The sequence below is a fragment of the Neophocaena asiaeorientalis genome, unplaced genomic scaffold (genome assembly GCF_003031525.2).
Source record: "Neophocaena asiaeorientalis asiaeorientalis breed wild unplaced genomic scaffold, Neophocaena_asiaeorientalis_V1.1 scaffold21, whole genome shotgun sequence".
NCBI lineage: Eukaryota > Metazoa > Chordata > Mammalia > Artiodactyla > Phocoenidae > Neophocaena > Neophocaena asiaeorientalis.
Window position 1 is genome coordinate 1,801,664 of NW_020174053.1, and position 13,997 is coordinate 1,815,660.

General features: G+C 49.5%; 1 protein-coding gene across 2 annotated transcripts in view; it reads right to left on the reverse strand.

Annotated features, from left to right (window-relative positions):
- Positions 1 to 13,997, reverse strand: part of PPP2R1B (protein phosphatase 2 scaffold subunit Abeta) — a 35,956-nt gene that overhangs the window by 504 nt on the left and 21,455 nt on the right. Inside the window, exons 15-17 of one of the 2 annotated variants that reach the window (XM_024754216.1) lie at positions 9,688 to 9,808; positions 5,374 to 5,389; positions 577 to 648 (exon numbers count right to left, since the gene is read on the reverse strand). In XM_024754216.1, the coding sequence (XP_024609984.1) occupies positions 577 to 648; positions 5,374 to 5,389; positions 9,688 to 9,808 (209 nt within the window). Of the gene's footprint in view, positions 1 to 576; positions 649 to 5,373; positions 5,390 to 9,687; positions 9,809 to 11,312; positions 13,680 to 13,997 lie in introns of those variants that run through there. The other variant, XM_024754215.1, reaches the window with a different exon arrangement.

Consider the following 13,997-nt stretch of genomic DNA (forward strand, 5'->3'; position numbering starts at 1 on the left):
CCTTATGGGGAGGGAGGGGACCGCCTGGTGTGAGTGTCGCCCCCAGCCGAAGACAGGCCTCTGCAGAAGGGACTTGCGGTGGCACTGGCCTCTTCCTCTCTGCCCGAAAGGGGGCTTCTCAGAGAAATGAGTTCTACCTAATTGTTAGAGTTGCAAAGAAGGGTGTGTTCACAGCCCAAGAGTGACTGGCTGGCCAACCAGAAACTAAAGAAAGGTGAGAAGCGGCAGCCTCCCCTCTGGCTGGTCGGGGGTCCAGGTGCACGGTGGTCAGAACAGCTCAGGTGCGGGCGGTCCACACACGTGGACCTGAGGAAATGAATGGTTTCCTTTGCAGGGTCCTCCCAGCTGTGGTCAGGCCCCAGGTAAATACTGGCTTCTGTGTTGGGGTCAGGATTTCTAGCCCTGGATTACATTTAAAAGCCTGTATCAGCAGTTACACTTAAGCTCCCTGTTGGCTTAAGGAAAATCTCACTCTAGATAATTTTTCACGTTCGTCCTCCTTTGAGACAATTCGTAGGGTCATTGGACGACACTGGTCCCAGGGAACAGTTGCAGAACCCCTGTGCCGGGGCTCACCTTGGCTGCATGTGTACCCCTAAACTGGACTGCCTCAACTGTCTTCTCGGAAGCCACCGAGCCGCTCAGTCTCTTTGTGCCCAGACATCAAAGGTAAAAACTGGAGAACAGGTAGTAAGTTGGAGTCATTGTATAGGCAGGGATCTTTGATCGTTTTGTTGCTTCTGGAAATTTTTCCAGAACTTATCTTCAGAGTGATGTGTGGAAGACAAGAGCAGGATCATCTGCCTCTCTTTCTAAGATGGACAAAACAAATGATAACAAATTTATGTGTCCCTTCTGACAGGTTCGCTGGTTTGGTCCTCCCTGGCGTGTGGTCCCAGGGAAGAGACTAATTACAGAGCTCTTTGTGTCTGTTAGCCTGCAGCCCCTGGAAGGCACAAGATGACCTCAGGCTGGCCTTCCACAGCCCCTCTTGGACCCCGAGTCCCTGGTCTCACAGTGCCCCTCACATCTTTGTTTCACCATTTTCCCCCGTGAATGTAGCCTGGCTGATTACAGAAGACTCGCAGCCGCCCTAGCTATACCACCATCTTGTCCACCTCTGGGCAGATTTCAACACATTTGGCAGAATGGGGCACCTACTGTTGTAGAGATTGAGAAATAGGCAGCAGCACAGCCCACAGCCAATGATAGGTTTGATGGTTCCTGCCCAAGCGCTCAGCTTGTCTGTCCAAAAGGAGCAGTAGCTTCTGTCTGTACATTACTTTACCAGGCACTTTCACGAGTAATCTTTTCTAATGCTCACAACAGTACTATGAAGGTAGGTGAGCAAATAGGCCTCACGTTTTACGGCTGGGGAAACCAGAGCTCTGGGAAGGCTATGTGACTTGTCCAAGCCACAGAGCTCGTGAGCGGAGGAGGCGGGATGGGCTTTTGGGTGCTCTGGCTTCTCAATCCACGCTCTTCCCTCCTGGGTAGCAGCTGACTCTTCTCGTGAGCAAACAGCTGCATAAACAAAGCCCCCACCTTGGTTAAGCACTGGGTGAATGTGACATTGTCCCCGAAACCTTACTCCCACTTGACAGCCGCCTGGCTTTGGGGGAGGTGTTGCCCTCCAGGTAACAACTGTAGTTGTCCAGGTGGCCCCGCATGAACAAGGCCAAGGGAGACACAGACCCCGCAGATCGCCATCTTTCCAGCGTCCCATTAACTACAGAAGTTGAGGTTCACATCACAGATGTCTCATTTCTCCACCTCACACAATATAGTAACCTCCTGAAAAAGTATATGACGGGACACACCCTTTCTTGATTGCCAAGGGGCCAAATTGCACTGCTTTGGCCCACCATCGCAGACCAACAGACTCAACCCCAGGAAAGGGTGCCGCTCAGAAAAGAATCAGGAACTCAGCCCAGTCCTGAGGAGGGGGATAAAGTATCTTTACAGTTAAGGCCCATCAAGTAGAAGTGCTGATCAAGTACTTTTAGGGTTAAAAAAATAACATACTTTGAATACTTTTGTCTTCAGAGGCAAAGTGGGTGGGTTAGGGAGGAGCTTTAAAAATAGAAGTACAAAATAACATCCTGGAAAAATATGACCCCAGATTGGAATAATGTTATATTAGCAAATACAGATAACAGGGACTTGCCACTGGCTGTGTGATGCCTATCTGTGCAAGATTTGCTCAATCAAGGAAATACACGTGGTGATGCTGTCCCACTACTGATGGCGAAAGAAATCTGCCTCCACCAAAATCTCTGAAGGAAAAAGAACCAGAGAGAAAAGGAGGTTTGCTTCTCTTTGGGGATTGCAATTTAGGAAGTAAAATTGATACAGAGATATTTGCACTTTGTAGAAAGGGCAAGATTATTTGCTTATTTCTGAAGGGAGGAGGGTGGTCTTTGCTGGATGTTTGGTTTGTGAAAGAGTTACTTTTGATTAAATTAATCTAATTGTAGTTATTTTTTCTGTGTGCTTTTCTTTTTTTTTAATTACTAAGAAAATGGTGAGTTCAATAGCTTTGGTATTTTGAGTGCAAATCATAATAGCTCCAATGTGAAAAAAATCAAAATGTAACCTGTCACTCAATGTTAGAAAATTGCTTTAAAATGCAGTTTAATAAATGATCTTTGTATCAAACGTAATTTAAATGGGGTACTTTTCTGCAAGGAAAATGTACTGTTTTTACGTTTCCAACCCTCTTGAATTAAAATAAAAACAACTTGTTTTCTAAGAGCCTGGGTGATATGAATGTCAGGTGGATGAGATAGGGCCTTTCCCTCATCAGGCCTGGGGTGGAATTTTGAAAAGTATGGAAGGTGGCTGTGTTCCCTGAGCTCTGGTGCTCATTTCAGGCTGCAGAAAAGGACAGTGGATAATATGTTCTCATTGACGTCAGCAGGGTAAATAATACCTTGCTCTGAAATCGCCGGAGTACACGGTAGCTGCTGAGAACGCTGATGGAAGCACGGCTAACCGCACTCTGCACACGGACAAGGCCCGGGCTGCCTGGGGCTCCTGGACTTTCAGAGACGGAGCCGGGCAAGGACCTCTGAAGCAGCAGGAGCGGGGGCAGGCGCCTCGGGCTCACTATGACAAGCTGCAGGGCAAAGGGAGGGAATGGGGGCCCAGCCGGACACTGGCACTTACGATGGCACATCTTCCGTGCAAAAGCATTCAACGCTGTACGTGCACACACACGCGCGCACACATGCCCACACTGCGGTCCCCCTCCCAGAGACAGGAGCCAGCTCAGTGCCCTCGGGTGCTGGAGAATCCGTCTGCTGAGGCATTTGGGGCACTCATACATTCGAGACTTGTTTTAGTGCCAGACCCTGAGTGAAAGGGCACCATTAAGTCCTACTTTCTGGGGACTTCCCTGGCGGTCCAGTGCTTAAGACTCCACGCCTCCACTGCAGGGGACCACAGGTTCCATCCTTGGTCGGGGAACTAAGATCCCGCAGGCCGAGTGGTGCGGCCGAAAAAAAAAATCCTACTTTCTGGCAGCAAGTTTAGGCTTTGGTTTCACTCAGACCATTCCAGTTGAGCCCGTGCTATAGAACTGAGACAGCGTCCAAACTGAGGGACCATCCACTGGCCCTGGTGGGCGTGGAAGACCCGGGGGAGACGGCCAAGGGCAGGAAGAGAGCGGAGCCCTCCCCGCTGACTTGCCCTGCTGCCTCGGCTGGCTCCGCTTGCCTCAGGCGCTCAGTCCTGCCCCGAATGGCTGTCGTCTGTGTTTGCAACCGAGACTTCAGTAACACTGCGTTTCAATTGCTTTTTCCTTTCTTTAAAGGAAAACACTTTCAGTAAGGATGTTTTACAAACTTTCCCCTTTCCCACCAAGTTTCTCCATCATTTTGATTTTGTGTTGCCAAAAACAACCCCCGTGTCCAGGGTACAGGCAAAAATAACAGACCTGCCTGCAGAGACCGGCCAGAACTTTAGCAGCCGGTCAAGCCCTTGACCTTCACGTTGTGCAGAACATCTTTCGGTCTGTGGCCTTCATGAGCCAAAGGCTCAGTGTAAGGGACCAGGGCGACCCGAGCTCCAGATCCAGGGCCTCTGCCCAGCTGGGCTGGGGTCTAGAGCTTGTCAGCTGTGCCCACACCTCCAAGGTGATGCCGTGTCTGCAGTCACCAGAGCCCAGCTCCATCGCCGCCAGTCAGGGCCCCACCCAAGGTTCTGTTGTTGGCCGTCTGCTCCTTTCCACCCCACTAGTTCTTAAGTTGAGGTTTCACAGATCCCTTCGATATGCTGATGAAAGCTTTGGATCCTCTTCCTAGGAAACATACGTACACAGACGTACAACTTTAGACAGATAATTTCAGGGGAGGAGTTGGTTCCTGGACCCCCTAAGGCCCATTCACGGGGTTAGAGGGGTTTCTAACCCCTGACTCAAGATTAGCAACTCGGCCTGCAACCCCTCGTGCTCTTCTGAGTTACCGTTCTGGTAGGGCCCTCCCTGCTGAGCGTTCCCATCCCTCCCTGGGTGGATCCAGGTAGGAAGAGAGCCCCCTGCTCTGCCTGCAGCCCCAGGGCACCATGGGAGGAAGTTCTGGGCTTTGTGCACTAAATCCTGGGTGCCACATAGCTACAAAATAAATGTCACCTGCACAGGGTACGGCCACTCTGCCCTCATTTTGGTCCCAGTGATGTCACTTCAAATACATGATAAGGCATGTACACCTGAAACTAGCACAACATTGTAAATCAACTATACTCCAATAAAAATTTTTTTAATTTTAAAAAAGAAAAGAAATGACAAGGCGGAGGAGCTCTGGAGGGATGGAATATTGCCCGTGGCCCATACTTTACAGTGTCCCCTTGGGAGACAGATGTGGGTCTTGACTGAAGTGAAGCGGTTGGACCCTCACCTCAGACACTAGCCGTCACTGGCAAATCACTGAGGCCAAACCCAAAAGCCAGATCAGGCAGAGTGCGGAGCTTGCTCTGTGCCTCCAGCCGTTCGACTAAGGAGCCCTCCTGCTATAGATGTCCCAATTTGCTGGTGCAGCTGAATTCCTCTGGACCCATAGTTGCAAATACACTGATTGATAGGGAGCATTGATAGCTGCCTTTGTATAAATTTCTAAGGGACTTTCCCAAGCGCATTGACTCAGAGCTGGTCTGAAGCCGAGGTGAAGCAGGTGCAGGGCTGAGCCACCAGGTGAGGAACCCGGATGAGAAAGGACACTGCCCACGGGAAGTGGACTCCCCCTGCAGCTGAGCCCCCAAGAGCTGGCTGGGCAGAGAGCTCAGAAAATCTGGGCCCAGAAGAAAGAGGTATCGGGGATCTGGCCTCTCGGAGGGAGAAGCCGTCGCTCTGTCAGGCAGGCTTTGAGAGCTTCTGACTCCATCTCTCTCTCCACTCCCTGAATGGGACCTGAGATACCAAAAGGGGGCCTGACTGGGAACCCTGAACCTCAGGAGTGACTGCATCACCACCACGCCAGGGCCACCCACAGAGTTGGGGGGTGGAACACAACTGAACTGAGGGAAAGCCCCCAAGGCCTTTCCTAGGAGCGCGCCACGCTGCGGGATCCCGAGTTCACAGCCGAAACGACTCCAGTCTGGGGCCCACTAGAACTGCCCTCTGGTCACTAGAGAAGCCGAAATGTTTAGCAGGGTTCCTGTGCCAGCCAAGAGAGGGTCAAAGGGCAGCCAGGCAGTTGGAGCGGGCCCCAGGGACGAAAGGGCTGAGCAACGAGGGCCTGGCCAGGAGCAAGTTTGGGAGAACAGAGCCTAGCTTCCCCGGCCGACCCCCTGGAGCACCACTCTGGCCAGAAAGGCCCTCCAGGTAGGGTGGATGCTACCCATTCTCTGCCAGGGACAGCCCGGGAGGCAGCAGAGAACCTCTGGCTGAGTCCTCGGCCCCTGGCACCACTCCCAGCCCTGCCGCTAACCTGGGCAAATCTGCAAAAGCCCGTCATCCCAGCCGTAACTTGGGAACATAGACTAGCTGAGTTAACCACAGCTCTACTGCAAGGTTCGGACGCAGCCTGGCCTAGCACGGCCTCCAACAAGAAAGCACTCAGAAGACCCCCAGCTCTCTTTAATGACTTGTCACAGTATCGCACCTCTCCCTGTCTTGTTTTCATTTAACTCAAGCAACCCAACACTGGACACAGAAAATGGTTGCTTGAAGCCTACAAAATCCCATCACAGACTTAAGGGTGGATGCCCTATTCCGAGCACCTGCTCCAGGTTAAGAACCAAGAACTTTGCCCACTGAAAACTCTTCGTTTTCAGTGATGAGTTCTGGGCAGCACCAGCCGTGGGTACCACAGATGAAGGAACATCCATGAGAATCCTTGTCCCACCTAGGAGGCCTTTTTCATCCATCTCCCAACTTTTAAGGTCAAGCTCCTGGAGAGAGAAGGGCTGGAGAGCCTGGGTATCTTTCTCTGCAGAGACAGCTGCTTGGTCCCCAGCCCCCAGAGAGGAGACGGTGCCAAGAGAAGGCAGAGCCTGAGGACACTGGCCCTGGAGCGGTCCGCTGCCGACCTCCCCGACACTGATCTCTGTGATCAGTCCTCAGCTGGATTGGACACGGGCCTCCTGTAGTCATTCTGGGCTTAAGAGAACTAATCCTGCAACCCTGAGGTTGGCCCTTCCTTAAGGAGCTCTTAGCCTTTAGGCACCCATAGCCAAGCTCCTTCGAACCGCCCTGGAGACCCTCAGGCAGCCCTAGGCTCCCCTAACCTGCCCTCAGGAGAGAAAGGACAGGACAGCAGCCCCTCCGCCCGCCGGAAGCTGGCTCCGAAGGGAGCCGAGACTCCCGTGCTGCAGGACAGTCCCCGACCTCGGGCTAGCAGGACTTCTGGTTCACCAGTAGGTGCTGGTTTAGAACACAGAGGAGAGCCAGGTGCCAGGAGTCAGAGGCCAGAGATCCTAAGGGCCCAAATGACTGAGTTCCGGGAAAATAAGGAAAACTGGAAAAACCAGAAGTAGAAACAAGGGTAAAAGGAGCAAGGAGTGCAGAAGGTGCAATGTCAGTGGAGACTGGGGGCGCGGGGGCCGGGCTCCGGCCAGTGACTGTGTGGGACAGGCTGTCAGGACAGAGAGAAGAGGAAGCGGAGGGCAGATTGGCACATCGGCGCCTGCAGGCGTCATTTACGATGCTTCCCTCGATCTGAGTCTCCGAACCCGGGCTCAGCATGGAGCCTGACTGTCCCTCGCAGCTGCTCCTTCCTGCAATAACAAGACTGACATCACTGTTGTCAGGGAAATGGTGTTTTGATTAAAATCATGTGACAGCTACTTCGTGATTCAATAAACAAATCCTCTGTTAACCCTCGCCTGACAGAGGCCCGTCAGCAGCTCTGTCGTCAGAGAGCAGCCCTCGGACCGTCCACGAGGGCAGTCCCGCCTGGCTCGGAGGGAAGGCCACCGTCCGCCACCAGGAAGGAGCTGCCGAGCTGACCCAGGGTGGGCAGGGAGCGCGAGGCCACCGCACTGCTCCCTGCACGAGGCGGGGGCCACAGGCGACATCCAGAGCACAGACGGCTCCGCAGACACCAAGGGCCAGTCTGGGAGGAACCAAGTAGACACCCTTCGTCAAAGGAACTGGCTCTCACCCCTTGGGGTCATTCCCTCTTGGACCAAGGGGCAGGCCAGAGCCCTGGGATGTTGAATGGCTCCCGTGGGGCCCAGAGGCCAGTGGACTTTGGAGGCAGTTCCCAAGGCTCTCGGGACCCTCTGACCCCGTCGGGGCAGATGGGCGAATTTGCTATGGGCCACGGACAGTGAGTGAGTGAGGGGTTAAGAACGATTTCTGGTTTGCAGTTGGATGACTTCCTGGATCACTCACTTGGCTGCTGGCCCCTGACACGCAGGGCTCTGCCTGGCAACAGTCAACTCCCTTTCATCTCACCCTCGAGTCCTTTTCCTTAAGTGAAACAAACGCGGGGAAGGCTCCCTGAGTCATGGGGCAGGGGATTTTTCTGGGTTAAGTGATCTGCAGCCTCAGAGGCCTAGCAGTGCCTCTTGCCTCCGTTGCCGGAAAAGACGCCCAAGTAGACACAACAGGGTTGGGGGGAGTTTCTCGACCAGCTGAGAAACAGAGCTGCCAGCACCTACCACACTGCTGCGAGGATTCAGTGAGGTTTTGCCAGGTGCCTGACAAGATGCCTGCACAGTGACCAAGGCTCGAGGCTCGAGGAACAGCAGCTAATACTGTTTCCCCAGTTTGTGGCCATCAGGGGCTGCCTACAGACCTGGCAAGTCTGCCACAGAGGGGTCGCCTCAACTATTCCACTTGCAGATCAAAGGCAAACCGTGCATTTAATGGCATGGCCGGTTGACCCTGAGTGTGCAGGAAAACATAACTCCTTTCTTCCCAAGGAAGTCTGTGGCTTAGGTCTAAAAAGTTGTGACTATTATGCCTACTCCTTCGGCCATGGTCTCTTCTCTGAGGCCAAGTTCAGTGAAACAGAGGTACGGACGAAAGGGCCCAGTGCTGCTGAGGCTGTAAGCAGCGCTGTCACCTCGGCACTTCCTCCCGCGGGGCAGCCACTGCAGGAACAGCCGGCTCCTGGGAGAACGTGCACAGCGCGGCAGGGAGGGGAGAACATTCCGAGATGAAAGACTACAGTTCAGGGCCTGGACAATAGCACAAGGTTCGCATGGCCCCAGTTCACAGAAAATGAAGGAAAAGCCATAAAGATTTATAAAACAAACTTTTTTTTTAAACATCTTTATTGGAGTATAATTGCTTTACAACGGTGTGTTAGTTTCTGCTTTATAACAAAGTGAATCAATTATACATATACATATGTTCCCATATCTCTTCCCTCTTGCGTCTCCCTCCCTCCCACCCTCCCTATCCCACCCCTCTAGGTGGTCACAAAGCACCGAGCTGATCACCCTGTGCTATGCGGCTGCTTCCCACTGGCTATCTATTTTACGTTTGGTAGTGTATATATGTCCATGCCGCTCTCTCACTTTGTCCCAGCTTACCCTTCCCCCTCCCCATATCCTCAACTCCATTCTCTAGTAGGTCTGTGTCTTTATTCCCATCGTTAGAAGCTTCACCAAGCAAACCCACTGGAGTGGGTGCGAAAATACCATTATCTTCCAAATAAACTAAATGCAGCCTGACATCAGCACACGGCAGCCAGACCCTCTGTGCTGCTCTTCTGATCGTATCTGTAGGTCATAAATCACCCTCCTAACAAACAGCCCCAGGGCAGTGGCCGGCACCAACTTTGCCGAACTTGAACTTTGGCATACCTCCTCCAGAGGGGCGACAAGTGGGGCCTGTAAAACATTTGGACTCTTACCCAGTAAAATTGACAGAAGTGGTTTTTTCCTTGAATGGAAGTGACCACCTGAGAGGAACTGTAGCAAATGAGAACTGTCTATTCTGTGAGGTGAGTGGGAACAGCAACTCTTCAGCCAACCACCTCTGTCCTCTGCATGGGGGCAGAGCCACACGAGTGACAGAGCGCTGGCAAGCCCACCCCACCCCTCAGAAAGCATTCCCAGAAGGAAGGACAAGAAGCAGGGCAACAGGCTTTAAAATACACTCCTGTGGCCCTCAAAACGTGACCGTCCCCTCAGGGAGCGAGGTAAAGATCTGGCTTCGCTGCCTCGCTGGCTGCCCTCTACCCACACCTCGGCCCAGGCAACGGAAGGACTCAGGCCAGGAGTGTCTGCAGCACTTACCTTCCCAGTGTCCTCTCTGGGTCTCTGGGTCTCAGGAAGTGGTTCTTGTCAGCCCCAGGGGTGCTGGGCTCTTCACTGTCCTTCACAGGAAAATCTAGCTTCCTCAGCCTTTGGGCCACCACTAGAGACACAGACAGCGGACTGTAACTGTCCCAACCAGGCCACATCCCCCTAAGCCCACCTGCGATGCCTCGGGTGTTCCAGCCCTGCAGTGGGGAAGCACGTGGGTCTCTGTGCAGAAAGAGCTGGTTCACCCCAAGACCTCACTGAAGGCGCCTTTTCCTCGAGAGCCATGGAAAGTGCTACCCTGCAGGGCCACTGGTACCGGCTGGGTGATCCCTCAGGTCTGGGTCACTGACAGCCTACAGAGCCCAAGCCAAACAGAAAAGACCTGACTCCTTTCAGAACTGACCTCAGTTTGAGACAACAACTCTGAATAAAGAAATGACTTGGCTTCTCTACCCAATGAGTAATTAAACTCTCTTCATCCTCCAGAAGATTTCCATCTCAACTGAACATTATATAATTTCCTGGAAACAGCAGGCTCGTGGAGGCAAACGGGGAATAGTGAGACTATTCTAGGTACAAAAAAAAAGACTGGAGACATGTGAGTGAACAGGGGAGAGGAGCAAGGAACTGGATGGAAACAGGAATATGAGAGAGTCAGAGAGAAACAATTACATAACATCAGAGCACAAGCGCTTCATTGTTCAACCAAGGAGAACAAGGTGACAGCTCCTTCTCCCTCCAGTTTACATCCAGGCAGTGCAGAAAGGAGGCTTTAAGACAAGAATGCCAGGAGGAAAAAAAAAGGGTCAGAGGAATTTAAGTGAAAGGCAAGAAACGAGCACCCGACTTGTTTGGCCACCCTGCCCTGCCATCCCCAGGGGGATGGGACCAATGTGATTTCTACAGGAAAGATTTTTAACTCCATAACAACACAGCGATTAATAAAATTGCAACAAGCCGGCATTACCACAGCCTAACCATTGGGTCAGGAATGACACATCTGATTCCCCTGGAGGTCCACGCAAGTATCTTGGATGCTTGGATAAGACAGCTCAAAGGTCAGGCTGCTGTCTCTGCTGAGTCAAGACAAGCTGTCCAGCAAAGACCCCCAGGGCCTAGGATCACCGTGGCCAAGCTGTGATATTTCTGTGAGCTGAGGGCTATTATATCAACAAAGTCTCGTTAGAAACCATATATTAACCGGTTTCTTCTTATGAAACAGAATGCACTTCGCGTTCCTATCTTCATGGCAGCACAGGCAGACAAACAAGATCCGGTCTCTTAAGCCTGTGAGGGCTAAACCCCATAAATATTGTAGAAAGAAACACCAAGGTGAATTCCTCTACTGATGAGACTTTCATTGACATATGTTGTATATATCTCTGCTTCACTTTCCTAGTCAATCAAACAACTGCTGTAAACTGCCTAGGATGGATAAGTATGGCAGTGCTTAGTCCAGGCATTGTACAATCCAAGTGGAACGGGGACTGGAGAAGGGCCACAAAAAGCTCGTTTCTTAAAAGCAGTGAAATTCCTTCATTGTGTCGACAGGGTAATGAGAAGCAGTTTGGATGACTTGTTCAACACACAAAACACACCAGAGCACGTTTTAGAAATTAACTGAACATATTTTTATTGAGCACCTACTATGTACACCAGACACTGATCTGGGTGCTGGTGCTACAGATACAGCAGAAGACAAAATAGACAAAAATCCCAGCCCTTGCAGAGCTCCCGGAGCTTACATTCCAGTGAAATCAAGACAAGAAAACTAATCCATGGAGAAAATGACAAAGCTATGAGCCAAAGAACAATTCTTCTGAGGAGTAACAAAAGGGATTCCCTATTGTTTAAGTCAGAAAGAAACAATGAAGTCCCTTTGGGGTCACCCAAAAAGATAGGGCCCTGCTGAGCTCCCTGACCCAGCCTGAGAAAGCAAGGGCTTGCTGGCTACCCTTTACCACAGTTTTATGGTAGAGGTCAATGCACAGAGCTCCCCAGGGGGTCCACTAGGCCATTTAAAAGTCTATCCCAAAACCAATGGCATTTCCAACCAGAGGAAAGCAATGGTTGTGCAAATTTGTTTCAATCAAGACAACAGCCTCTCAAATATGAAATTCAATGAAGACAAACAAAACCTGCAGATAATAATAAAAAAAAAAGAACCATGAAACTAAAATTGTTTACAGCATAATAGTTTAAGATGTTAAAATGAGAATGTAGAAGAGATTATTGCCTAGGAAAGTATTTAATCCTTAGCCCAAAAGTAATAAAATAGAAACATACTATAAATAAACTAGCTTGGCAGTTTTAAATGCAGGCAGGTAATTCTGATTTTAAAAGTTCTGTTTTTCCAAGGTAAGACAAACTTGAAAGTATTTGGTCAAACTTGGTTTTATGAAATGGTTTAATGTACAAAGTTTTCTAGGAGTCTTTGGACCTTCACAAAACAGAACAGGGCTCACTGGGTTTAAGAGACTGTGAATGAAAAAAAACAGTCTGAAAACCAAAACGGAAACAAGCAAACTACATAGCGAGATGCACTGAGAGAAAAATAAGCTACAATAAAACCTCATTAATTAAAAATGCATTAGAGACAAGTTGAGTTTGATCAGGTGAAAAATGTTCATAAATTTTAAAGAAAAAATATTTAAATTATCCAGTAAATACATATGTATATATATCAGAGATAAAGAGTAAATTGAATGCATCTAAATAAAGGTGTGCCCTCACAAAGATCCTCACGGAAGGTATTTTAACATAACTGAAAAGAGTGATTCGTAACTAGCATATCAAGTGGTAAAAGGGTGCTTTTTAAGGAGCGTTAAAATTGTTTGCGTAGTTCAGACCCAACAGGCTTCCTCACATACTATTAATTTGCTTCAGCAAACCCTTCAGCTTAACTCATTATCTTCAATTCCAGGAGGAACTAATGAGGTTTTACTGTAAAAGTAGAAAAACAAACATTTCAAATGATAAGATTCCAGCATCACCTATACCAAAAAATTAGTAATGAAACTTCAGTTTCGAAAGCTGCTACTGTACCATGTAGCAAGGACCAAATGTTCACACAGCCGGAAGGAGAACCACGTAAAGAGCAGGGAATCCTCACAGGGGATTATACCAGCGGTTCCTTTACTCATTAGAAACACAACTGCAATCTTACAGTCAAACAGTAGAACCACTGCTTATTAGGAGGCACTAGATTTTAAGTTTCTCAGCAGGAAAGGGTATTTTTGAACGCAGTCACAGTGGGGAGCTGTGGAAAGTGAGTTAGGTTTCAACATGACACACTAGCAGCAAGATGCGTCTGCACTTCGGGTTTCTGAATGACGTGATTACAGTCAAAATCGAGCAAAGAAGAACCAAAACAACCCACACGTGAACCTGAGCTTCCACATTCCCCTTTCAGGCGAGACACTGAGGCAGACCATCACTACCCAGGAAAACATGGCTCTTACTACAGTTAAACCTCAGTGTGTCTCCCAGGCGGAGTGCTTATCAAATAAGTTATTCTAAACCATGTATATTTCACTTTGGAATGATGGAGACACACAGATACATATAAACATCAAAAGGATCACTCTGTTCCACATCTGGGTCCAAACCTGTCCAGACTTGGTGGAATATAAGTGGCCGGGGCCTGATTAAACAATGAGGATGCAGGAGATCAGATGGTGCTAAAAAAATCATTAGGAGACAACCAAGAAATGACCGTGCAAGTGTCAGGAATTGGTAACAAACAATAAGAACAGTTAAAATATAATTATCCCAACAACGAAGACAAGTAAAAAACAATCTTTAGAAAGAATCGAGTCATTGAAATTTGATTTCTTCTTAGTTGTTGCCATTTGTTCAGATGAGGTCTTGAAGGTTTTCCATTTTTTCTCTCCACCCAGTTCAAGAGCACATGGACTAGAAATCTGTGATAAGAATTTAGTAAAGTCTTTCCCCTCCTATTCTTCGTTATGCCAATGCAAGCACTAGAAAATTCCAAACAAAAGCAAGTTAGTGGTACAGAAAGTTCATGAACTATCTATGCGAACGTTAAGCACAAGAAAAATGACCCCAAAGCATAAAACTATGTATGAGCGTCTCACTGTGGTCAGTTTCTTTACTGTCAGGCTAATCAAAAGTTAAACTTTAAAAACTAATTAAAATCCAAACAAAAAACTGTTCTTACCAGTAAGAATCATATCCCTACCCAGCCCTAGGAATTGGGAAAATGGCCAGCTCAGTGGTGGGCCAAGAAGCTTCTACCCAAAGAGAAGACGAGCATTCCGGGAGCTTACCACCTCCCA